General features: G+C 48.6%; 1 protein-coding gene across 1 annotated transcript in view; it reads right to left on the reverse strand.

Annotated features, from left to right (window-relative positions):
- LOC105280806 (E3 ubiquitin-protein ligase MIB1) overlaps positions 1-24585 on the reverse strand; it is a 357459-nt gene that overhangs the window by 299228 nt on the left and 33646 nt on the right. Inside the window, exon 9 of the mRNA XM_011341617.2 lies at positions 9267-9418. Within this exon, the coding sequence (XP_011339919.1) occupies positions 9267-9418 (152 nt within the window). The remainder of the gene's footprint in view (positions 1-9266; positions 9419-24585) is intronic.

Here is a 24585-nt window from a genome sequence, read left to right on the forward strand (position 1 = left end):
CGCGCGGGGCGAAAAAGAGAGTGCGAGGGGGAGGAGTGAGTTGGCCCGTGTCTCGCTGCCACCTTCTTCTCTTCTTAATAAATTCTCAGGACGGAGTTAAACTAATTACGGGCACGTGCGGCGAATTTAAAACAAAATCACTTATCTGCCGGTGCGGCTTACGGACATGAAATACGACACCGTGTGCGTCGGACGCGTAGAGCGACACGCATATCGCGAAAATTCAGTTGAAATGTTGAAATATGCGAATAATTGGCCAATTATAATCAAACGCGATGAAACCGCCACATTGAAGCGAACATTTGAGACACGAATGTAAACTTGATTTTTTCGATATCGAGTCTTCATTTTCCGCGAGGATACGTATACGTTGGAATAATTTGGGAAATCAATGGCGATTCGGAAAATTGATGCTAAAGTTGACTGAATATTGCCGAATGAAAGACATCGCGATGATTCGATCACAGCGTTGCTCGTCGACGATCAAGCGCGATGAAGACGCTAAGCGAATAAGTTTCGCGACGATCCGCGGCCCGCACGGAGGAGAAGAGGGTCGGCGGTACAGAAGAAAAAGTTGAGGCAACTCCGGATACGAAAGTTTCGACGGGGGCGAAGACAAAGTAGAAGAAACAAAGGAATGCTGCTCCACGCTTCCTTTCCGTAGTCTTGCGCAGAATTGGAAGCAACTATCCAATTTCCGAGGGAACGGTGAAGAGGAAAAGAAATGCGCGAGCGAAAGTGAGATCGTCGAAGAGCGAAGAAAGAAGAGAAGAACAAAAGAAGAGGGATAAGGAGGAAACCGGAAGCGAAGAGGAAGGAAAACGGAGAGTTAAGGAGGACAGCAGCGGAAGAGGAGTCGGGAGATGGGATACAGCTTAGCGGTCCAGCGACCTGGAAACTCTGGCTTCCCGAGTCGGAACCTTTGAAAGATTTGATAAACGCTGACGTCACTTCTTATCATCCCACGAAATTGTACGTAGAAACGTGCGACCTGACGAGCGTTGGCGTAGCATGGAATACGAGCTGTTTCCCAGAAGAAGCGTCATCATCTTGCAATCGCAAATCATAAACGACGTGTACTTTCTGACAAGCATTAATTCGCGCGAACACTTGATCGATAAGATCATACGCATCTCAGACGATCGTTCAACCACTCGGATTTCGGAAGCTATGTGGAAGGCTCGTTGCCGAACGAGAGTACGCGGTGCGGATTTGAAGCGATTCCACCGTGCATATATCGTATCCGTGCACCTAAAACCATCGCGATCCTCTTGTTGGAATACCTCGAGCTTGCTAGACTGCGTCAAGCAAGCTTTGTCAGCTCGGTCTGAGATGAACGCGGCATTAATACATACCCCCAGTGCGCACCCCGTCCTCGCTGGAGGAACAGACAACCGCCGACCTCGCGCATCCCTGATCTCAACGCGGCTCTCCCCTCTGGTCCTCCTCCCTTGGCGGACGAAAACCCTCATACCATGGGCGCGCAGCTCCACAGCTACCGTTAATATCGGATTCTTTGGTGCAATTTACGGCGGAACGCCGCGAATTCAGGGGCGGTCGTTTAATCCGAAGCCAAATCCTTGCACGAAAGCCGTGTCGTGGCTCGTACGTTTCGCGGAATGTTTTCTAACCCCGTGAATCCTTTCAAGGATCACCAGCACACCATGCCATTCAGCCGGGAGTCTTGGCGTGCATTCGCCACCAGGAAATTAGAAAACCGACTGAGTAAGTACAATGAAATACCTAGCTGTTTTGCTTCATAATGAGAGCCTTAATTATTGTTACGGCGACAACAGTAAAGAATAATTATTGATACAAATGAAAAGAAATGAGAATTAAAAAGATCATTAGGGAAGATGTCATTATAGAAAATTATAATCAAATGCATATGCGGTATAAAGAACTTGCGACAGTAAGGTCACAATAATTACGCATCTTAGAGAAAACATTTAAAAAGTATTAGATTGAAAGCTTTAAAGAAAAGAAGCACAAGCAAGATAGTTAATGGGAATAGCTCATTCCGTCATCAATCTCGCGATAGTAGTACCATTGTAATGAACATTTCTGAGGAAATAATTCTCGACGCGCGTATCCTGCGAGCTAGCCATCCCGCTAAAGAGCGCAAATAAATTTTCTCGCAAGAAATACGGTCCTGGAAATTCGATGTTCCATCTAACTGTGCTGTGCGGCGAGAGTAAAAATAGCTGTTTTACTGTTGCGAATTAGCAGCGTGATTAATCGGAACTCGAGCTGCCCAAAATCTTTCTTTAAACTTGATATTGTACGAATAAAAAAACCGTTTGAATAAGCAAAAAAGGTAGAAGAAAAAAAGAATACGAGAATCCTTCCGTCATTAAAAAATTACTATTGTACTAAAGAAAACTCCTGCTGCGGCAATATTTTACGCCGTCTCTGCAGGAACAAGCGGTTTCAGGAGACGATAAAAAGTTTTCGCGAGAGGACTTGACGTTTTTTATGGTTTCACCGACGATATATCTTCGAGAAAATATAACGTTGTAACTCGATCGAATCTGGAGAAGTCGTGGCTTCTTACGGTTCCTAATTAATGGCTGGGAAAGAAAGGACCATCGGGAACAGGAGTCGCGGGAAAGAAGGGTCCCAACGTGACAACGGTTGAATGCATAATTTTTAGTGGAAAGCGCCGGCATTATTTCCTAAGGCCGGCAAGGAAAGACCTTGCGTGGGAGGGGGGAGCGAGGTAGACAACGAGATTGAGGAGGTGCGGGAATACTCTGGGGTTAGTTCCAAGCGATTTGGCTCTCATGCGATTTAACACGAGGACTATTATAACTCGATATAGATATAATGCGGCTGCGTCCCGCCACTCGCTCGCGCGGGCACGTAATCGCTCGTGCGCGCGCGTATGTGTGTGTTGCTTGTGCAGGTAGGAACGTATGTACGTGTATGTGTGCGCATTATCAGCGGCGCACGTCTCTGCGGTGCCGTCGCATTATTATGTGCCGCGGCTATGACTGTAGTTAGCGCGCCATTATAGTTTAAGCCTTGGAGAACGCGCGGGGAGGAGCAGCCCCGTTTGCGAGTTTGGTTTCGGAGAGGGTTGCGCTCTCATACACTCACGCTGCACACGAGGGTATGCACACTGAGAGCGCAAGCACATTGCGTGCCGAGACTGTATCGAACTATCGAGATATTATCCACCCTGTTCTCTCCACCATCATCATTTCGGAGCTAACACGCCGAGTTGTTCGCCGAGAGATATATGCGGAGTAACCCGAGACCGACTTGTCAAACTCACTCGCGAAAAATGCCCGTTTACGGAAGGTCAAACATATAAAATTCAGCATGCGGGACAGACCTTCATTATGCAGTGTGTCCCATGAAACTTTCAGACGTTCCTTTTTAATCTTCTCGTTCGCGTAGTATTCCGGCTGTGATCAGACTGGGACGCGTGTCCGTCCGATTCAGTTCAATGCGGATCTGCTTAACTCGTCTATACGTACAAGTCTTTCGTTTTTAGGACCGACAAGTCTGAAGTGAACCGAATAATACGGGCGTCGTGTGCCAGCTAGTGCTTCCTAACGCGGCGCATGGGGGTAGTACGCGAAAATGGGGGTCTTCGTTGCGCCGTCTTCGCAACTTCTCGAACTTGCTTTCTCTTATATATAGAGCGTTCCGCATCGTCTGCGATGAGGCTACGTTGCACCAGTGTCCCGTCCCCTCCCCTGCTTCCCCTCGCACTGCCATTGTGCCGTAATAATTATTTAATGGCGGCAAAGTAGGCGAATGAAATTAACAAACTATTGGAAGTAATTAGATCCTCGCCAGAGCAAATTAAATGGCTTTCGCTCGACGAGCTATTTAAACGATTATCCCCCGCTTTTATCGTTAGCGCCATTCCGAGCATCCGCCCCCTCTCCAATGCATTCGTGGCCCCGCTCTTTCTTACCCGTTCGTGTATTCTGTGGGTCGAGACTCCCCGACTTAGCTACGACGAGTACCCAGTAGCGAGGGAACCGAAGCTAATTATTCCAACAACTATTCTGAAATTTACGACTGTCGATCGGAATGTCTTCGCGCGCGGAACGAAATGTATGGCCGGATGCTCGCGAGTTTCTTTGCCGTTCTTCGCCACTTCTCTCTTTCTTTCTTCTCGTTTCTTTCTCCTTTCTTTTTTATTTTTTCCTTTTTTTCCTACCACTACTTTCCGCCACTTTCTTCGTGTGGGAGCGTGCCTGAGAATACCAATCGGGGTGCGGCACGAAAGTCCTGCCAGAACTCGAAAGTCCGCACCGTGGAATGAATTCTTCCACCCTTTACACCCCTTCTAAGATAGGGAGGGAGGTGGCGGCGATGACAATTTGAACGAAACGCACCGGATGCGAAGATTTGAAGGAACGCCAAGCGACAATTTTTCGACAATTAAGCGGCATTAATTTGCATAGAGATTGGTCCTGATATCATTCGAATAACACATAACGCAATGGAGTAAACAAGCAGTTCCGTTCAGACATTTAAGGAAAAGCGGCTGCTAACTAGTCAGCCGGGCAGGCGACATGTTGATGCACAAAGCCGCTCGGAATCAGTCGCCGAAGCGCGGCTACGTGAGGTTAACGAAATTTTAATCACGAGCCGTCGCCGTGATGTCCCGTCCTTTCCCCTTGGTCAAAGCTCTTCGGTGGGACCATACGTGACCATCGTCCCGACGAAACAAAACAGAACAAACGGAATTGACCGGCGGTGCAGAGGATGGATCTTGCGCGGTTGTTCTGATTCGGCGTGACACAATCAGAGCGCGTTCCCTCTACGAGGGAAGATCAAAGCGGCTCACGAGCATGCGATGTGTACGTTGCCGGATCAGCGGCACCGCGAGTGCCGCGCGTGTGTGACTAACATAATCAAGCCGTACGAGATATCAGAGCGAACTCGAATTAGCGTTATAACTTCGTGGTCGAGCGTCGCGGTCTCTCACTCGCGCCGGTGAACGGAAAAAAGCTGCTGCTGCAGGAAACCGAGTTGCTTTGACGTCGTGGAACGATCACGTCGTCAAAATTTTACCGTAATGGAATTAATTAGGAGAACACCGCGAAAATGTGCGCGTGCGTGCTAGACTGCGTTGGATCGCAAATTTCGTTTGGGAGAATCGAACACGTTGCGGCAGTGTATCGTATCGCGCGTGTGCAAGTACGTAGATGATACATATGTGTGGGTTCGTGTATATTTCAAAATGCGAATCTGTTACACGAGATTGTTACACCGTTGTTTCATCGTGATGGACGTCACAAAGGATGACAATTTAAACCGTCAATTTCGTGATTTACGTCAATCAGTTGTCGACACGCAGATGGTACCGCAATATTTAGCGCCAGAAGGGAGGCGATCCGATTCATGTGGTAGAATTTAGTATATGACTCGCGCGTGTATCTCTGTTCGCGGGCATAATGATTAGACCATCATGGTTGAATAACAGGCTGTTGCGAGCCGGCGATAACAAAGGGGTAACATAACCGACCAATTTTAGTGGCCTTTCACTGTAACGCCCACGTATTGACCATCGCTTTGACCGTACTCTACTTTTGCAACGTTAAAGCGTTATTGATTGCAATCGAGTTCACCATGTTTCGATAGCCGTAAAAATATTATGGCTCATAGAATACTCATCGTCGATAATGCAACGCTGATGCACTATTTATTGCATGACCGCTTCGCGCATCCTGCAAGAGCAGAGTGGAAATTTATCATGTTACGGCGGTAATCCCTCCCGAAAACGTTTAACACAGATGTACAGTGAGTTTACCAACAATGGACACAAATGTGATGCAATCAACAATTTATTAATGAAATGGCATGATATATTGCAGACGATTAATAATGGAGGTTTATGTCAGATTTTCCCTGATTTGACGCGATTTGACACGATGATTTCTTTAATTGGAAGTCGTTCCTTTAGACATCCTTTAGACACGCAACATACAATTATCTTTATCACTACCAATGCTGATAATGACACAATTCGTAATTTCAGATTTGCAAATGTTGCTGGTGTTTTTGCGAGCGCTCGCGACCACGTTTGAGGGCAACCCTAATACGACGAACGTACAGAGACCGTGGGCAGAAGCATGGAAAACGAGGGAAGTTTCGTCGACAAGCCTTGGAGAATGTATCCGACAAAGCGGCAGAGGCCCCGCGAGGGTGAAAAGCGGAGAGGGGACGAAAGAGGGAGGCAGGGTCGAGAGGCCGCACCAGGAGGGCAGGAAATTACGTCTCCGGACGTCCGTTCGTTCGGCTTCAGAGCGCCACGGCACAGGTCTTGAGAGAGACCGGCGGTTCCTTCAGAGAGGCGAGCACAAACGCGAGGAAAGGCCGATAGGGCACTGGCGGAACCCGGGGCAGGAAAGGACAGGACGGAGAGAGCGCGCTATAAGAGGCCGTCGGCCTGTCCACGACCGAGGAACAGGACTCCGAAAGAAGAACGGCAAGAAAGAGAACGCGGAAAGAAAGGGGAAAGACGGAACGACGGTGAATACACCTGACATTCGTCTTTATACCAGTGTACTTTGGAAACGCGACCGAGCGTAGAGATACGCGCTCCCCGCGACTCTTTCGATTCGCATCCGAGACGAGCAATCGCGCACGATGAGAGATCTCACCTCGTTGACCCCATCCTGACCTCTTACCTTATATGCGCCGCGCCTGTTCATTGAACGCGCACGAACCCATCGCCCATTTATCTCGACGCTATTCTGCGCGTGCAAAAGAACCGCCTCGCTTCTTCGGCCGCGAAGAGCAAACGATCCCGCGATTGTGCGGCGCTAATACGTTTCCATGATTGCGCCGTCTGCTCTCCAAGCTCCGTTCTCCATTCGCTCTTCGGTCTATATAATGACGGGCAAAGTAAACCTCATCGGGTTTCGAGTACTCACTTACCGCAAACTATTCCAGTCCGAATTAGTTTCGAGTCACCCTCGAGCGTCTTTCCTTGCGTTGGATCATCGCTATAATTACCCCAGCCATCGAGCGGAATTGTGGAGGCAGCGACTACTGACAAGGTTGACGTTTCTTGACGTCGGATGATCATCCTCATTGAGTCCGTCGCCGAAGGCAGCGAACAGATACCACGGCGTCGGGTTCTCGTTAATTCCACGTGTCAATTCTGCTTGTCCCGGATTGTGACGTAAACAGTAAATTGAACCATCGACGTGTTCGATCGATGCAACGTTTGAGCCTATCGATCGGCAGACCTAATCGCGAATCTCTGCGCGGCCTCATTCGATTATCGTTCTCATTCCTCCCGTTCCTGCAGCAGCCGACAGCAGCGGAACGGAGACGAACGTTCGCGTACCAATGCGTTACTTTATGTACACGAAAGCGGCGGTAACGGAAGCGCGAGACGCGGGGTGATTTATCAGAGGAATTTGTTCCGCGATATCTTACGCTTCCCTGCTGCCAATTAGGATGCGATATGACTGAATGAGAATTTATCGCGCAATTTGCCCTAAAAAGGAGATTTCTTTATAGATGAAAATATACCGTAAGATGGGATTACAGTGCGTCGGCACAACCTTGCGCGCTTAATCAATAAGGATTGTAGTGTCATTTAATATCCGAGAGAATGGCCGGTTAGCAGCTCCTCTTCGCGACATTTGCGGCACTCTAGTTCGCTAATTAATTTTCTCGACGACCAGACGATTCCGGACACTTCCTTTGCCGTCGTGCAAAATTGCGCGAAATTACGTCTGCTCTAATTTCATCTCACTGCTAAACTGCTGAAGCACGTGAGCATTAAAGAAATCAAGCGGTCCGCGCATAACCCGATATACCTTTTCTCTTTGGGCGATGAAAATTTTCCTGTTATTTCAGCGATAACATCGTCGCGCAGCGAAAGCGATTGCGAATCGCTGACACTCGCACGACCCGACTGAGAGGTCGAAAGCAGGTGCCTCGTAACCGTGATTGTAGAACTACTATATGCATCCGGTGCCTCCATTTCCCAGATCCGGAAGCAGGCGCGAGATGTGGAAGGGAAGTTCTCGTGTAAACGGGGAAAGATAAAGAGAGATCGTGAGGCAGATGAAACGAGGGAAAGAGGGGAGAAAGGGAAATGTGAGAGGAGTGTAAAGGAGCGAGGCAATATAGCTTATGGGATATGGTCGTGTGGGGAGCTCCACGGAATCTATTGAAACCTGCGTTTATACGTGAAAGAAGGACACGGCAAACGATAGAAAAGTGAAGTCGCCGCGAAACAACGGCGTGCGTTACTTTCCAGAAAATCACGGACGAATCATATTGTTGAAACGGATAGTCTTTATCTGCCTTTATCTGCACAAAGAATGAAGTTTCGGACAGCTAGGCGAAACGCGTCGTTTCGAAATAATGTTATTCCAGTCGAAGTGATGTAGTTTCAAACTAGATATCGGTCCTCCAGTGCCTGTGGTACTGGTACTGGTAGCATTCCTATCGGAATATTCGTTCATCCCATTCTCTCGTTACTTTGCCTCGAAGTAATAACTAGAAGTGGGCAAATCTCGAAAAGCTCCAAGAGTCCGCGCGGCTAAATTGAACAGGAGAACGGGAGGTGAAAATCGAGGTAAAATTGACTCGCTATCTCCCGAGAATGACCGGGTCGATTAGACTCCGTCGAGACGTCGACGACGACGACGACGACGACGACGACAACGACGATGGGAACGTCGACGACAACGACGGCTCCGGCTCCGGGAACATCTGTGGTTCGACGTTCTTTTATGATTCGTCGAACAAGGGAACAAAGAAAGCGGAAGGAAGAACGGGCCGATTGGACATGCCGTTGGAAAACCTTCTCGCCCGTAACTTTTCGCGGAGAAAGCCCCGTGCCGGAAAATCCGTTGTTCACGAGCGACGTTTAGCTTAAACGCTCGTGTCTCGGATAAAAAGTACGTAGGTACATGTACCTCTCTATCGTATCGATCAGGGTCCCGGTCGCAATTGTGCGCGCGCGCGTTCACGCGTCGGACATAAATTAACGCGCAAACACGCAACGGCGTCCGAACACGCTCGAGATTAACGCGATGTTTCCTGCGAGCGTGCGTTTCTCAAAATACCGCCTGGACCATGGTGATCCATTAGTTACAAGAAGCGAGACGCGCGTAATTGTTATCCGGCGCGAGCTGTTTATTGGCGCCTCCCTTCACGACCGTAGCGCGCTGTACATACAGCTCTCGTCGCTACCTGACGGTTAAATTCTAGGACGACGGCGCATTCAGCGATCGCGGACAAAAGCGTCACATCTGAAAACGCGAAGCACTCACCTTGGGTTGCCACGAAGAGCAGCGTGGTGTAGAGCGTTGAAACCATTGTTGTTCGTGAGGGTGATGTCTGCGGCGTGGTCCAACAACAGAGCCAACATGTCATCCCGTTTCTTAGAGATCGCGTCGTGAAGGGGTGTATCACCTTCGGAGTCCTGCGAGCAAGAAAACATTCTTCTTCGTCACGTATATTCCACTGTCTGATTAATTAATGTGTATAAGAATAAAAGATACGCGAGAGACCACGTAGAATTCAATTAACGTAATGCAATTCTACGTGAAATGATTCTTTTAGAGAATTTTATTTATGCGAGTATTTTTCTGGTATGAAATATTTCCCGTATTTGATATATCCGTAATGTCAAACATGTATTGCGTACTATTTCACTGTGCTTTGCTAATTTATCATTCCCCTTTATTCTACCGGTATCGTCAATCTTTTCGGATGTGTAAGTCGTTTTTAACCCGAAAGAATTCAAAGACAGGATCACCGCTGATCGTGACTGGAACCGTACTATTCACCTGAATTCTACAGAACTGGATCAATGCTTCGGCCAGTTTTGGGCCGGCAGTTGCCATTCGGACGATACCTATGAGTTCCAGTCGACGATAAAACGTACGGAAACAGAGGCCATCCATTAACGCCGAACAACGCGGTACGAACTCGTCGCTAGCAAACAAATGGGTGAACGAACGAACAAACGAGCATAGGGATAAATGTTGCAACGGTGAGCCAGCGTAGCGGTTGCATCTAGCTCGGGGATGATACAAGTATTTACGTTTAAAAATATGGCTTGATAAGAGCGATGTGAGGAACAATTGTCGCGAAAACTCTTGACGAGCGTTTCCAATAAATTCCAGATGCTCTTTTCGCTTATCGATAGTCTTGTTATCAGAGACATTCTGTTATCTCGAATATCAGATAAGATGAAACACTCATCCATTTAAACGGTTATGGATTCACCGGATCTCCCATATAGAGGAAAGATAATCTCGCGTACTCCATACTATCGATTTCCAGCGATGACAATAATTCACTGAATGGAAAGGCAATATCGACGAGGAGATACCGGCTTGCGGTAAATCGAAAACGACGAAGCGTAAAATAGCATCTGCGACAAGCTCATGACGACGCTCGCATTCCGGCGCAAAAACTAGGAAAAGCGAAAAGCTAGAGCGCGCTTTCGCGGCATCAGCCGCTGCCGGCTGCGTAAATAATAGGGCATCAGGCACAGATACTTTATGGGATCAGTTGGAAAAATCCTTTGTATAACTCCAATAACCGTGGAGGATAAATCTGCCGGCGCTGTCGAGAACCGCCGGCGCTATCTCGCGCTATAAATGCTGGCCATGTGTCACGCCACTAGGTGAGGGTAAACGGGAGAAAGAGAGAAAGCGAGAGGAGGCGAAATGGGGAGTGAACAGGGAGCAGGAGGTGGGAGTTGGAAGCGGAGGTAAAGCGAGGAGGGAAACGAGAGGCCAAGGGAAAATACTGTCGAGGCGAATGGGGCTAGGCCGGGACAAAGATCGCGCGACAGTCACGGAACTCTGTCTTATTTACCTGATCGTAGAATCTCGACCATTATTCTCAGCCATTATCCCCGCTGGAAGAGATCACGCGATGATAACAATCGCAATCATTGCGCGAGTGCGCAATTAAGCGAGCGATTCTATCGACTACGATGCTAAAGAAAAATTGTGTCGTAAGAAGAAATAGTGAATTGCACCCTGTCCAGTTGTACGAGGTCAACGCTACACGCGGATGATAATCGCCACTCGTCGCTACTTTTGGCATTGATGCTGACTATCGACAGCGTCTCTTGATTTTTACCGAAGATTGCACGAAGTCTCGATCACGGGCAAAGATTTGTACGAGCGGGACGAGAAAATAGTGGGTCCCTGGATACGGACTTTCAATTTGCGCTGACGCGCGTTCCTTCGCCAATGGTCCTTCTCCCATTCGACGTCTCGACTGTTCCTTCTGGGAAAGGGTTTGCGTTATAACGTCTCGTCCCGCAGCCCGCCTCCTCCCATCCGGTTGTCCTCCTCCTTTATATCTCACCGCCGCCCACTCGTTTAAGTCCAACAAATGACATTCGATTCATACCGCACGCGCCGCAGGTAGCTTTCAAATAACTTGCGAAAACTTTAATTTCGACATTTCTCTCCGCCGTCTTCTATCTCGACGCCGCGACCGTTTCGTCATCGCGATTCACCGCCGCTGGCCACCCCAGCCATCGCGATTCGCTTCGAGGCGCTCGATCATTCTTAACGCCGACAAATTGCCGGAGACTTGTCAGATGTAAGAAGTACGAATGGTTGGTGCGAGGAGTTTTGCCACGTCGGGCGCTTTGTCACACATCGTTGTAGTACATCGGATTACAACAAGTCCGAGAGTACGAAAAAAAGAAAGATAAAGAAGGATCCGCGCTTTTGAAGTAACATCACTTGTTAGTTAATAAATGGAGAACGAAAAGTGAAGAACGGAGCGTTGAAACGAGCGCAATCGGTAAAACTAAATAAATGTTTACGGATATCAATTCTGCGAGGAAACATGCTTCTCAAATTTACTTCCGCTAAAATGAATACCTGGCGTCAGCGCTTCTTCGATATCGCCAACGCTGTGTACAGATGAGGTGAACGAGCAAAATGAGAAAAGACAACAACAACAACACAGCCTGATCATAGAAGTGTGGATGACAATCAGCGTCGGTGTCGAAGCTAGAAAGGGCGGCGGAATCGACGACGGGGACAGGAAGTCGAAGCGGGTTGATTGCACCGCAAATATTGACGTCGCTAATTCACCCCTCGGCCCGCCGTTTGGCTCGTCGAAGGCGACGAGCTACACTAATGAGAGCTTTAAGACATTGGCAAGACGTAAAGCAAACTCGGATTTCAAGCGCCGTCGTCACTCGAAATCGCAGGAACAGTCATTCAACGTGACTGGCGAGTACAGCGGATGGTCGTGCCCGTTACTCTGTTCTCCATTCTGTTACAGACAGCTAATGGTATTTCAAGTGCCGTCGCTTCATGTAACAAGCATACCTTGAACTCGGTTGGATTTTTGCGTTCTTATTTCAGCCTATAGACTGCATAGTACTACGTTCTACGCCAGTGAGATATTATTTGGCTGTAACATCTAATTTAATATCATGATAATCTCTCTCTTTCCATCTTACATAGTTTCTATTCTGCCGTCATTTATTTTCTAATAAAAGCAAACAAGACGAACGTCTGACCGAATTCCGACGTGTTTGACTATTCGCTAGAGTGAGCTCTTAGACCGCGTCCTCATCAAATATAACTAGAGATGATCGTAAAGGCGAGTCCCGCACCGAGCGTGCACCGAGCGAGCTTAATTCCTTTTTCGCAACGGCGATCGATGATGATTTCGCCGAGGCCGAAGGTACGAGAAGGGACCAAGGGGAGATGAGACGAGAGATAGAAGAGAAGCGAGAGAAAAAGGACAGGGACATTCTTCCGCCTCCGTCGTTACCTCAGCTCCGAACTCGTTTCGCCAGCTCGTGGGAGTTGGAGCCGCAACGGGAGTCTGGGAAGATAATGCAGACCGTGAGAAAACGGAGCGGAGCACCCTCAAAGTCCGCGCCCGCGCTTGATTGCAACCAACCTTTCCCACCCAGCGTTTCCACTTTTGAGGAAGAGACTCGGGGATTCCTTTAGCCGGTGTGCCAACAGGACGCGACCGGGTAAGGATACCTCGCAAAGACGAGAGTTGGTATGCGGGTCGTGTACGAACGCCTACGAATGAACGGAGGAGAAGGAGGACAAGGAGGGTGAAGAAGGGCTGGTTAGACCGAGTAGACTACAGAAGTGCAGAGGCTGCAAGATTTCCTGGCTGGCTGGGCAAAAGCGGCAAGAGCTAAAAACAAGAGTGAGCTAACTCGTTACACCGGTCGTGCCCGGACTGATTATTCGATTCTTAGAGACTCGCGCGGAAGCGTTTATAGGACTCTTGTATGCCAGCAAACGGACCACGCTGAAAGCCAGTCAACTGTCAAAATATCCACCGTTGGAAGTTCCACGTTTCGCGCAAGTTTATCGGTATAGTTTCCTCACCTTCGCCGAGTCAGAACACGATTGCGCTAATTGCTCTACCAAGCAAATCTAGGTGAAATTACGGAGACACGAAGCATTTGCAAGTTTCAGATTTGATCGCGAAAGTAAAATGGCACACCGTATAGAATCTCAGTTATGTGACATTGGCTTGCCATCAAACTAGAACAATATCTACGGGATAAAACTGTGTGTGGAGAAAATTCGACAATGTCTATCTAGATTTAAATCGCGCATTATACTATTCATAAAAATTATGTTTAAATTCATCATTTATCTTGAAATTATGTAAAAAGTAAACAAAATAGATGAATGCGAGCATTTATTAAAATGGCAATCATCGCGCAGCCCACTAATTTTTGATCAATAATTCGTGATCACGTTGCGGTCGCGGATAATGTCGCGCGCGCGTCAACGGATTGTAATCATCGTGCAGGGACGTCACCGTTGATTTCGCGGTGCGTACGTACATGAGCACACGAGCACGTCGTCACGTATAGCCGGCTGGCGTGCACCCCTAACGACCCCGGATCTACCTGGTGGCGCGAGAGTGAAGGCAATCCCGTTAGGACGCGACACTCGTACACAGCCGCACAGTTGCATAATATTACGTTTATACCTGACATTCATCATTAGCGCCGGTAATTTATGTCGAGCGCGAATAGGCCACGCGCGAACGGGCTAATTAATATAAATTACCGACGCGGAGAATTATACGCCGAGCCGCGACGCCGCGATTCACTGTGTACTCTACGAATCTGGCGGAAGCCGATTAGGCAGATAGATTGTCGTGAATAAAGAACTTCGGAATGCCGGTCGCGATGCCAAGCGATGCCATCCGTGTCGTCGGTGCGCTCTTCAAATCATTCCTACGGCTAATTTAACGAATCACGAATGAAAACACGGGGGCGCACTGGCCAGGTGCGCTAATTTAAAATTACTCCAAGGGGAATCGATGACCCAGTTCCTCTGTAACCGAGACGGACGACGCTTAATCCCGGACACGGCGCCGCCAAATGCAATTCCGCCGAATCGAAACATCCTGATGAGATCGTTTTTTCTGAGCACGTCGCGCGCACCGAGCTCGCCACTCTGCACTTTATGACAGACGAGTTCGTAACTCTCGTCGGCTTGCTGAATCACCGCGACACGGTATACCGGTAGCCATATAAAAAAAAAGAGAGAGAGAAAGAAAAAAACGATGAGAAGGAAAATTGGACTCGGTAGGGAATACTGTACTGTTAAACCGGTTCAAAATAAAATGAGGAAGGTACGAACGAGAATAAACCGAAATGAAGGAACATTTCCGTGTCGTTGAGGAGATGTCTTTTCAAACACGAACGAGTGCGCCGTTTTCCACGTTTTACGGTAATGTATATGCCGGAGAGATCCACGGACGTTCCTTCGCTTCGGAATCCTGCGAATTTTTAACGAGCACGAATCGATCGATTCGCGCGACCACTTCGCGAGAACAGCGCTGTCGTTTCACACCGGGAGAGGACAAGACGAAAGCCGCTTTCCTAATCAAGAAATGCGCAATATAAAGTACTCAAGAGAATCGGCTCTGCATAATTCTCTCCCGATGCCGAGAAACTTTTCCCGGGTCTTTGTTACGCGGTCTTCCGTGCACGCGCGCGCGGAGCAAAATTTAATTTAGCAAGGCGAGTCAAGGGAGGGTGGTAGAGACGCTAGCCGAGCGGAATAGTGGTGGTCACAACAATAACTTCGGAAAACCCTGCACCCGCACCCCGTCCAGTCCACCTCGACCACTCCTTGCTTATTGCTTTTAGTATTAGCGTGCCCCTCGCTCCACCAAGTTCCTCGCCGCGGGCTCGCTCTTTGTCGCGACAAAGAGGCCCCAACTATATTTCGTGGTCACGAGAACCGCGCCTCTCCTCCGTCTCTCTCTTTTCCTTTCTGTCTTACTCTGCGTACGTGTGTGAGTGACTACTCTCTTTCTCTTCCGTTCTCGTAAAACGAGAATAGTCATACAGAGATGGAGGACGTGCAACTTTAACGGAAGCTGCACCGATGTGTGTCACATTCGCTCGATGAGTTGTTTCCGCTTCAGTGATCGAACGAATGCGATCGTACCTCTCTCTCTCTCTTTCTTTCTCTTTCTCGCTTCGGAATTGCAGACACAAAGACAAAGGTTAATTTACGAGTGCGCTCGAAACGGGTAAACCTCGTCGTCAAAGTCGCTACGCGTTTCACGAGTGTCCCTCGAGCGAAGTCATTTGTACTCACAAAACAGAATTCACTGATGTTACTGGCATGTGCCTACCGGAGAGGAAACGCGAGAGAACGTAAAAATACGAGACGAAAAACGTAAAATAAAAATCTGCGTTCGCAATCTACGATTACTCGAGCTTTTAGAGCACGCCACCATATAAGGATGTTCTCACGAGAGACGCCTATTTTCTTGCTGTCAACGCGCTTCCTTTGAGCAGTCCTATTGATGCCGAGCCCAAGCGATGAGATCATCCATCAAAGCGCTGGTCTACTCATGCTCTTGTCCGCGTTGCTGATAGTGCGGCGGTGCCGCATCCTCACTCGCGGATCAGAAGCGAACTTGTCATTGTGTCAGTGTCGATCTGGCTATCAAAATATCATCGAGCATTGGCGCGTCAACCGAAAGCAGCAAGAACTGTCATCCATCAGAGAAAGCTTACAGCCTGCAAACGTCAGCCTCGCCTCGTTCTCTACTACGCTTAATTGCACGATGATCGATACGCGACACCTATGCGATGCGCGTATCGTGATCTCGAGCAATTAATATCGTGCGATAATCGTATTCTTCTACTCATCTGGAATCCGTATCAGTATAAATCACGCTTGGCGTACTTTATAGAAGTTTGCAAGTTACGTAAGACAATTCTTCCAAACCAGTGGAGGAGGTCGCACGAATTATTGTCAGGTGAAGGACGATCGGCGATACCGCCATTTCCAAATAATCCTCGTGATGAATAAGACTAAGGAAGATGGTTGCTTCAGTGATATGCTCGATGCTGGCAAAGTTTACCGAAAATTCGTTGCGAAAGGGCCTCCGCGAACGTCACTGGCAGTCGACCTCCGAGTGATTCGTAACGACGCTGCCGGCAGTTTACGGGTTTCCGGACCGGTCATAACTTCGGACCAGACAATTCATAAAGCCAGATGTGGTAAGGGGAAGATGGTGGAAAAGCGCGTGGAAAGATATCTTTGGTCGGTGTAGCTGAGTGGGTGGTTGGTCGGGTGGAGTCGCCGCTGCCGCCGTCGCCGTCACCACCAAAGTGCTCTCTAAATTATTCTCTCGAGCGTCACGAGTGGAGGGGCCTTGGAAAATGGTGCCCGATCTGGACCAGAGAAATAGAAGTGGTTCTTCGTGCGGGAGAACAGGGGACGATAGAAGGAACGAGAGTGGAAAAAGGAACCGAGCACGAGCGATGTGGGAGCTTTATTGTCTTTAATTGTTTACCTTGCTCGGAGATGACGTTTACCTGTTTCATTTGCTCTGAAATGGATGTCAAAGAAAATGTCCACTTCCAAGTGAAGTCTGCGGCTATTCATGTCTCAAAGCATGCAGATTCGCGCTGTGCTGATCAACTTATTCTGATCAGATGTTGTATGCCATATCATACATTGTGATGTACTATAAGTACAGCCTAGCGCCAATGTATCGCCGGGCAGCATCATAAAAAGGACTTTATGTGCGAACTTCTCGAAAACACGAACCTTCCATACGAATTTTTGGGAGAGCGCCGAATCGTGAATATTTCGCCACATTAAACTCCTGAAAAATGTTACGACGAACTGTCGTAAATAATCCGCTGAAACCAGAAGCACGGTTTACACGCTGCTCGTGCAGTCGCCGCGCATTCGAGAGCTATCTATTCCCACGTCGCTGCAACTCGCGTTCGTACTGCTTCTTGGTAACCGTCCAAACCATCGCAATCCACTCTCCGTCGAAATAACGGGGGAAGTACTGTCCAACTTTCGAGGAGACACGAGGATTCCGACAATTACACACGGTAATACCCCCCCTTTGGAAGATTACAGTCATCATTACAGGCGCCGCTAATGAAATACCAACGCGTTATGGCTGTGATGCGGCATCGCGACATAAATTCAGCGTGGCCCGCTATAAATGCCGAAACTTATAGTTTCTAACTCATGTACCGGCTGGTATGCCGCTAGGGCTCTAACTCAGCGTCAATTTCCGTGAAGACGCGCATAAATTCTGGCGAATTCGCGTAAATCTCCAATTCTGGACGCACGTCGGGGATCGAACAATACACGCGAGACCCCGCGATGCTCACGCGAGAAGGATTTTCGAGGCGAGAACGGCGCCGCATTATTCCCAGACTGGCTCAAAAGCGAGACTTACCGGCTTGTTTCTATCTCGGAGTCTACCCGACGTTGGTCAGACGAGGACGCTGCTCTCAACTCGCGATGCGAGCGAAAGAAACGGAAGCGGACTCCGCGCGGGCGGCAAACTTGTGAAGCGACTGCTAGGATGAGCGCGAGATTAAAGTATTTGCGAGTGCAAGAACAACGTGACCCAACTGTTAACCACCAACCATGCTTGTTGTGGCCCACGTCGCCCCATTGTCGTCAACTCCTACGTCGCTAATATGTAACCATGACGTAATATATGAGCAGCGAGCTTGTTTCGGTAGCGTAGTACGAATAATCGATAAAGCACCGCCATTAGGCTTTTACTCTCACCGCCGAAACTCGTCCGTTGTTTGTTATTCGTGAGCTTTAATTACATTAGCTCTCCTAAGAAAATAGCGCTGATCGCTTTGCGTCGGTCCCGAAAATTGCGCTGCCACGATGAAAGCTTCTCATCAACCGAAAGTGGGCGAGCTAAGCCGGCATCTTGACAGCCAGTCGAGTTTATGTGTTTGCAAACTCCGCCATCCAAAGTGGAATGAGCTTCCTCGCGATCTACGCGTTTCGGCGGCTAATTCCAAAATTACTTTAGAGTCGGGGATAAGGGAGAATGTCTACGAGAATTGCTGCTAGTTTCGTCTAATGGCAAGAACCAACAAGAGCATCGCGACTCCGGAGATGCGAATGGTCCCAACAACGAGAATCAGGTCATGCATTTTGGCTCTTACGTAAGAAAACAAAACGCATCCTGCCTGCATCGAATGGATGAACGAATACGTTACCAAGCCGTTTCTTGCGTGCACGAGAATTATTACATGACCTCGGGATCACATGAACAATCGCGAATGATGACTTCCGAAAAATTGTAAGTATAAATTACAGATACGCATGAGTCGGACAGGCGGGGTTGAATGATAGTCCGACACGTTAGCGCAATCGCGCTTTATCCCCTAATTATGGAGTTAGCGCTGCGCCATGAAGCGCATCGCGCGCGCACCCACTCTTCACCGACGATGCACGTTAATCCTGTTACTTCCGCGGCCTTAGCTTCGTAATCCACGGCGCCTGATTTATGCGGCAGATACTGCAGAGATAACTCGACGGCGAGCGGTGTGGGCGGGAGTCGCACAGACTCCGAGTTTATTCCCAAGCAAACTATCGTATCCTGAGGAACGCTAGAAACGTCGCGTCACGTACCCGCCGCACGAACGAAGCTTAAGTCCCGTACAATTGACCTCGTTCTCGGACTGCAAAAAGACGCTTCGGTCCTAATGCTCCGTATATTACAAGTTCTAGTGCCGCGATGTCTCCCAAGGTTTACAACGTTGCGAACGCGTCGCGCTATCGATCGAAGGGTGATAGAATTCAACGATACCTCCCTTCTCCGGGTACGTTGTTGAATCGCGCGATATCGTAGCGCCCGGGAGAACCCTCGCAAAAACGAGACAGAGAGGATGAAATCCATGTGATGTTAAGGACACGGCGCACTAAACGCCGACCAGTCGAGCGCTAATGACTTCGAAAGTCAGCCACGCTCTATTTCTAAGCTCGCGATTATAGACAATCTCGTTCCAACTAACGACCCGTAAAATCTAATCCTCTCTGATGGGACAGAGAATCCGAGAGGGGCCGGGAATCGTTCGAAACCCATCCCATTCTATGTGCCACCCCAGGTGCAGCCATCGGTGTCTCGATATCTTCTGGTCGATCGGGAAGAGGAGCGGCCAAGCCGAACGTGGCGATTAGACATTTTCGGTGGTGTACGGGGATAAAATAAAATTGAGAAAAGGTGGCGCCAGATATACGCGGAGGAAGAGAGAAAGAGAGCGTGTACCATACCGATCGGGGTCGGAGCCAATGGTATGGCCTGTGCCTGTGTTTGCTATGTTTACGGCGGCAGTTACTGCCCGTAAAGTAGCACCTAACTGGACCCACTCGCACACGATCCTGTTCCTCACACGCGCACGTACATAAAGTTCCACGCAAGCCACGCGCACCGTCCTTTCTCATCCCCTCGTATCGAGGTCTCTATCCCTCGATCACCCCTTCAGCGTGCAGCAGTTCTCAACATCGAGGGTTAGTTCTTCATCCCTGTTGTTACGTCCGAAGCTGGACTATGTATTCGATTATGAAAAGGAATTCTGTCGTCATCATCATCGTTGTCGATACTGATGCATGAAAATCACGTTTCATTATGCAACGTTATAATTCATGCATGCAAATATTGCGAAAATCGAAACGGCAATTTTGTTATCAACGGAAACTGTCGCGACGACAGTTTGTTATTCGTAGCGCTACTGCGCGCGCAGCGTACAATAGCAATTAATTCAAGTTTAAAATTGGCTACACTTATAGGGCGCGCGAGCAGCGTGCACGAAATAACATAATTTCGAGCGAGACAAATCCTCCCTCCCACGTATGCTATAATAATTCATATCCACAATTGGTCCATTAATAACAAATGGTATTGAATAACACACTGAGCAATTACATTTGCTCGCTGATCAATATTCCCGATGTATCTAAATTTACTGCAATTCAACGGTCCGCATTCATCTACTCCGACTGTTTAATATCGAGTTTCCGATTAAGTTGATTTGTTTTCACAGGATTAGATTTCGTACAGCCATGTAATGTTGCACCGTGCGCGCGCGCGAATATTGTGTGAGTGCTACCGAAAAGTTGCATTATATCTGGCAAAATGCCGAGCCGGTTAGTCTGGTAGAACGGGCGATGTTTCGGACGGCAGCGGTGACAAATTATAATATAAAACAATAGAGGAGCATAACAATCGAGAGAAAGAGGGAGAATGGAAGAGAGAGACAGGTACCTGTACCTCTACTGGCGCGTCACGGACGGCCTACGTGCCGCGAACACACATTATGCAACGTCCACTAGGTAATAAAATAATATACGCTCTCGCGCACAGCCCCGCTCATAAAGGCCACCCATGAATATTTCATACTGCTTAATTCCACGGGTGTTATAATCGCCGCGGGATGTAGATGCCCGTCCAACCGTTTCTCAAAAGTAATCTGCGGATTTTCACGCAAACCGCTTAGCGACAAATTTTCGCTGTCGGGGAAACGTTCGCGATCCGCTTAAAAAGCTTTGCTTCTTGAACAGATTGAAGAATCGATTGTTATCTACTGTTTTGTTGACGTTACGCAATGATTGTCGTTACACAAGATTAAGAATGAATCTAACTTGATACGGAAGTTAATTAATTCCTCGATGTTTGCGGGCGTCATTGCACTAATCGCCACGTTCCGCGCGAGCAAGTCCATTTGGGAAATCATACTTGGACCGAGTGTCCCTTCGCGGATGCCAATAACCAAAATAATACGCAATACATCAGAGCCCACGCCAGAGATGTTCCACGGTGACATGTTTATGGCCGTCAATGCAGCGTTCCATCCCCGTGAGCCGCGATGCGAGGGTCACGTCGGCAGTATCTGATTTACAGTCTCGGTACGTGACATTACCTATCGCCTCAAAAATCGCGCGGATCCGCGCACGTGCGCGCGTGTCGCATTATCCAAATTGCCGTGAGCGGTCTTCAACAAAAAAAAAGGAAGAATTCACGGAAACCAATGACGTGCGCGCTGCGGAAATCTCGCGTCTCGCCTTCATTCGAGCTTTTCTCCTTCGACTCATGCACCCTAGACGGCGTTAACGTTGACACGTGTGTCAAATACTTGTCGCATGAACGTGGGCACGTACAAGCGAGCGGACGCCACTGAAATGCCCGACAATAACGCCCGGCGCCTCAAACAAGGCCCTTTGGTCGCGGCTCTTCTCGAGGACACATCGACGCCTTTCACCCACTTGTCAGACGCATGTATGCGGCATGCTTGTGAGCGCAAAATGGAGAAGTCAGCCTAGGGTTACCGGCGTGCCTATATTAAACTGGTACGTGAGCCGTATATGCTGCTACGACGGTGCTTGGGAGCGTTGAGTGTCGCGGGACGAATACCGGGACAGCCAGCGGATCCATAGTCGGAGGGGGCTCCTGAAAAGGGAACGATGCGAGGAAGAAGAGGCCCTGGGCAGAAAGCACGATCGCGGGGGTGTATGGTATTACAAGACATGCGAGACCATCGCCGTCCCCGGACTCATCTCGCCACGTACTCGGCAGCGATAACACGCCCAACCTAAAGGCACGTGTGGGATTTATCATCCTTGCAGTCTCTCTGACTTATATGCATCGCGAGGATAGCCCCGTTGCTTCGATACAGCCACGACTGACGAAACTGACAATGTATTACATAAAGACAGGAAGGCGGGAGCAACGAGAGTTTTCTGAGAGAATATTCTATATGTATAATTCGTTCGATAGGTAGAAGAATTTGTACGTTAATTTCTATATTCCTTAATTTCTATAAACTCGAACCGAAATATATATTCGAGACTGATAATGGATACATGACATGCACAAAAAACTATCGTAGAAGCTACAAGTTTGACGTGTTCCGACTGATTTAGTTTTATAGGGAAGATGAGCTGCGATAAAACGTGGTCGAATGTGAGACATTTATCAATTTGCATGACAGAAGCGGAACCGTCGAATATAACTAGCCGTATCCCCTAGCAAATCTATCGTAAAAAATATGCCGTAGAACATTCACGGTACGTTCCGTCGTTCGGCTTGTAAGTTCCATTTCCCTCGGTATTTCCTACGTGCAACGAATAAATCATCCTCCTGAGAGTCTTCCATCTGCATGAAATAGTGCTCTCCCGCGAAAAATGCCTTGTTGGCTTTTTCCGTAAAGTCGACGGCCATTTCTTCGATCAAAGTAACGTCTTTACGTGATCGAAGGCACATTCGTCGTCCCTCCATATTTCTCAAGAAGTCCATTCGGGCGCGAATAATATAAAACGAGAAGCCGGCTGCGTGTACGAGAGAACTCGCGTTAGTCGGTGACAAATGATACCCCATAATCACGAGTACGTCATATCATCTATACACTACTCGTAACGTTAATCGCTTCAATCTTCCATTCAGCTCGCAGTCATTAAGAAGATCGTAAAGGCGATCCGTAGGAAACGGCGTTTCACGAAAGATAACCGGATGCGTTAAATCGCGAGCGAGTCGTTCCCATGAACACCTAGCTGCATACATAATTGTAGTTGCACCAATCTTGATTACACTACGTCGTAACTGCGCTCGGTACGGATCATGATAGCAGCACGTGCACTGAGAACTTCGTAACCTTATTCCATATCACGCAGTTCGGTGGATTCCAAAAAGGTTCTGGATGTTGCGGTGAACTTTGGTGGATAGCCCGCCACGTGCGCGACTCTCCTTCCCTCGACTTATTAAAACGGGCACGTCGATAACCCTCGCTCGAGACACCATAACGTAAAATCGTTACGTACCGCGGCAGAATAAAGTACATTCCTTCTCTCGAGTACCCGATAACGCTGATTTATCATATCGCTTCGAAGCGAGGATGTCACCATTTTTTATCGCCGCTACAAATCGCGCGCACGGCCGTGCCAAGAACATTTCGCCGGCGCGAAATAAAGACAGCCGAATTTCCGATGTCGGACGCTGCCGTAGGTTGCCCCGGCTCGTGCATTATGACGGCCAAATGGTCTCGGACGGTCTCGGAACGTGGGAGCCGTTACCATTTGCATGGAATTCTGGAGCGACCTGGGCAAGTCGTTTCCATGCAAGTCGGTAAGTAACGCCGCACGACATCGAGAGAATCCCTCTCGTCGAAAGGAAAGGCTCGAGATGCGCTGCGGAAAAGAGAAAAAACGAAAGATCTAGGCGACAGGGGTGGAAAACCTATCGTGGAAGGTGGATCGAGTTATTCGATGGTTCTGCGCGGAAATGATTCGCCGCATTATCGTTCCATTTGCGTAATCTAGTGTGAACGTTTAAATCCACTCACCGGCGCACCGTCGTCACCGCCGACGCCACCGCGAACGACGAGGACGTCAGGCTGTAACGAGCGCCGGTTCGACGAATATCTCGAGGCTTCCGTGCTTTATAGCACGGAAGATTTCTACCGATCTTCTATCACGTTGGCAGTTTCGGCACGTAGATTCGACGGCGGTGCGCGTACATGCGGCGCGATAAAGGCCAACGTCGAGGAATCTCGATTAAAGACGGAATTTCGCGGGAATCCGTTCCGTCGACGGTAAAGTGAAATCAGATATTTAAGCTTCGAGTTTTTTGATATCATATTTTTCGCAGAATTGTCGAGAAGATTGTGACACCTTGGCGCGGATATTTCAGCCATTAGACGCATCATCGCGCGTGTATAATCACGGGGTATAATCGGTCACACCTTCGACCATCCTGAAATGATTTCGGCTTTGGTCGCGCCTTGTGGTTATCCCGATATAGCAGACATTTCGTTCGCACGACAGAATCCACTTGATCGACGTATTACAGGGCCCCGGTCGCAGGGCGTGGACGCTACCGGCATGCAACGTTTATTCCTCGCATGTAGGACTTATATACATCTCTCCACTCGGGCTCTCCAACCCCGTATTTCCATCCGCCCACCCGTCGTCCTCTCCAACCCTCGGCAGCAAGTCTGTGGTTATAACGAGCGAGACGCGCTGCAACTACCAACTAGACGAGTCTATATAGTTGCTGCTGCTGGTCCCGACTGCCACCAGTCTGCCTACGACTATGGTTTAGTAGTGCAAGCACGCTCCCCGCACCGGTGCTCAACCTACATTAATCTTCTGCTATGCCATAGAGAAAATAATAGAAAGTGAGTTGCAACCGCCGACCGACCGCGAAAAATCGCGGTTTGCCTAACTACTTCGCTTTTGGCATAATCGCTGGAATTATGAAAATGCCAACAAAACTTACGCAACGATATCCAAATTGATTGATGCTTGTTCACTCGTT

The sequence above is a fragment of the Ooceraea biroi genome, chromosome 6, assembly GCF_003672135.1.
Source record: "Ooceraea biroi isolate clonal line C1 chromosome 6, Obir_v5.4, whole genome shotgun sequence".
Classification (NCBI taxonomy): domain Eukaryota; kingdom Metazoa; phylum Arthropoda; class Insecta; order Hymenoptera; family Formicidae; genus Ooceraea; species Ooceraea biroi.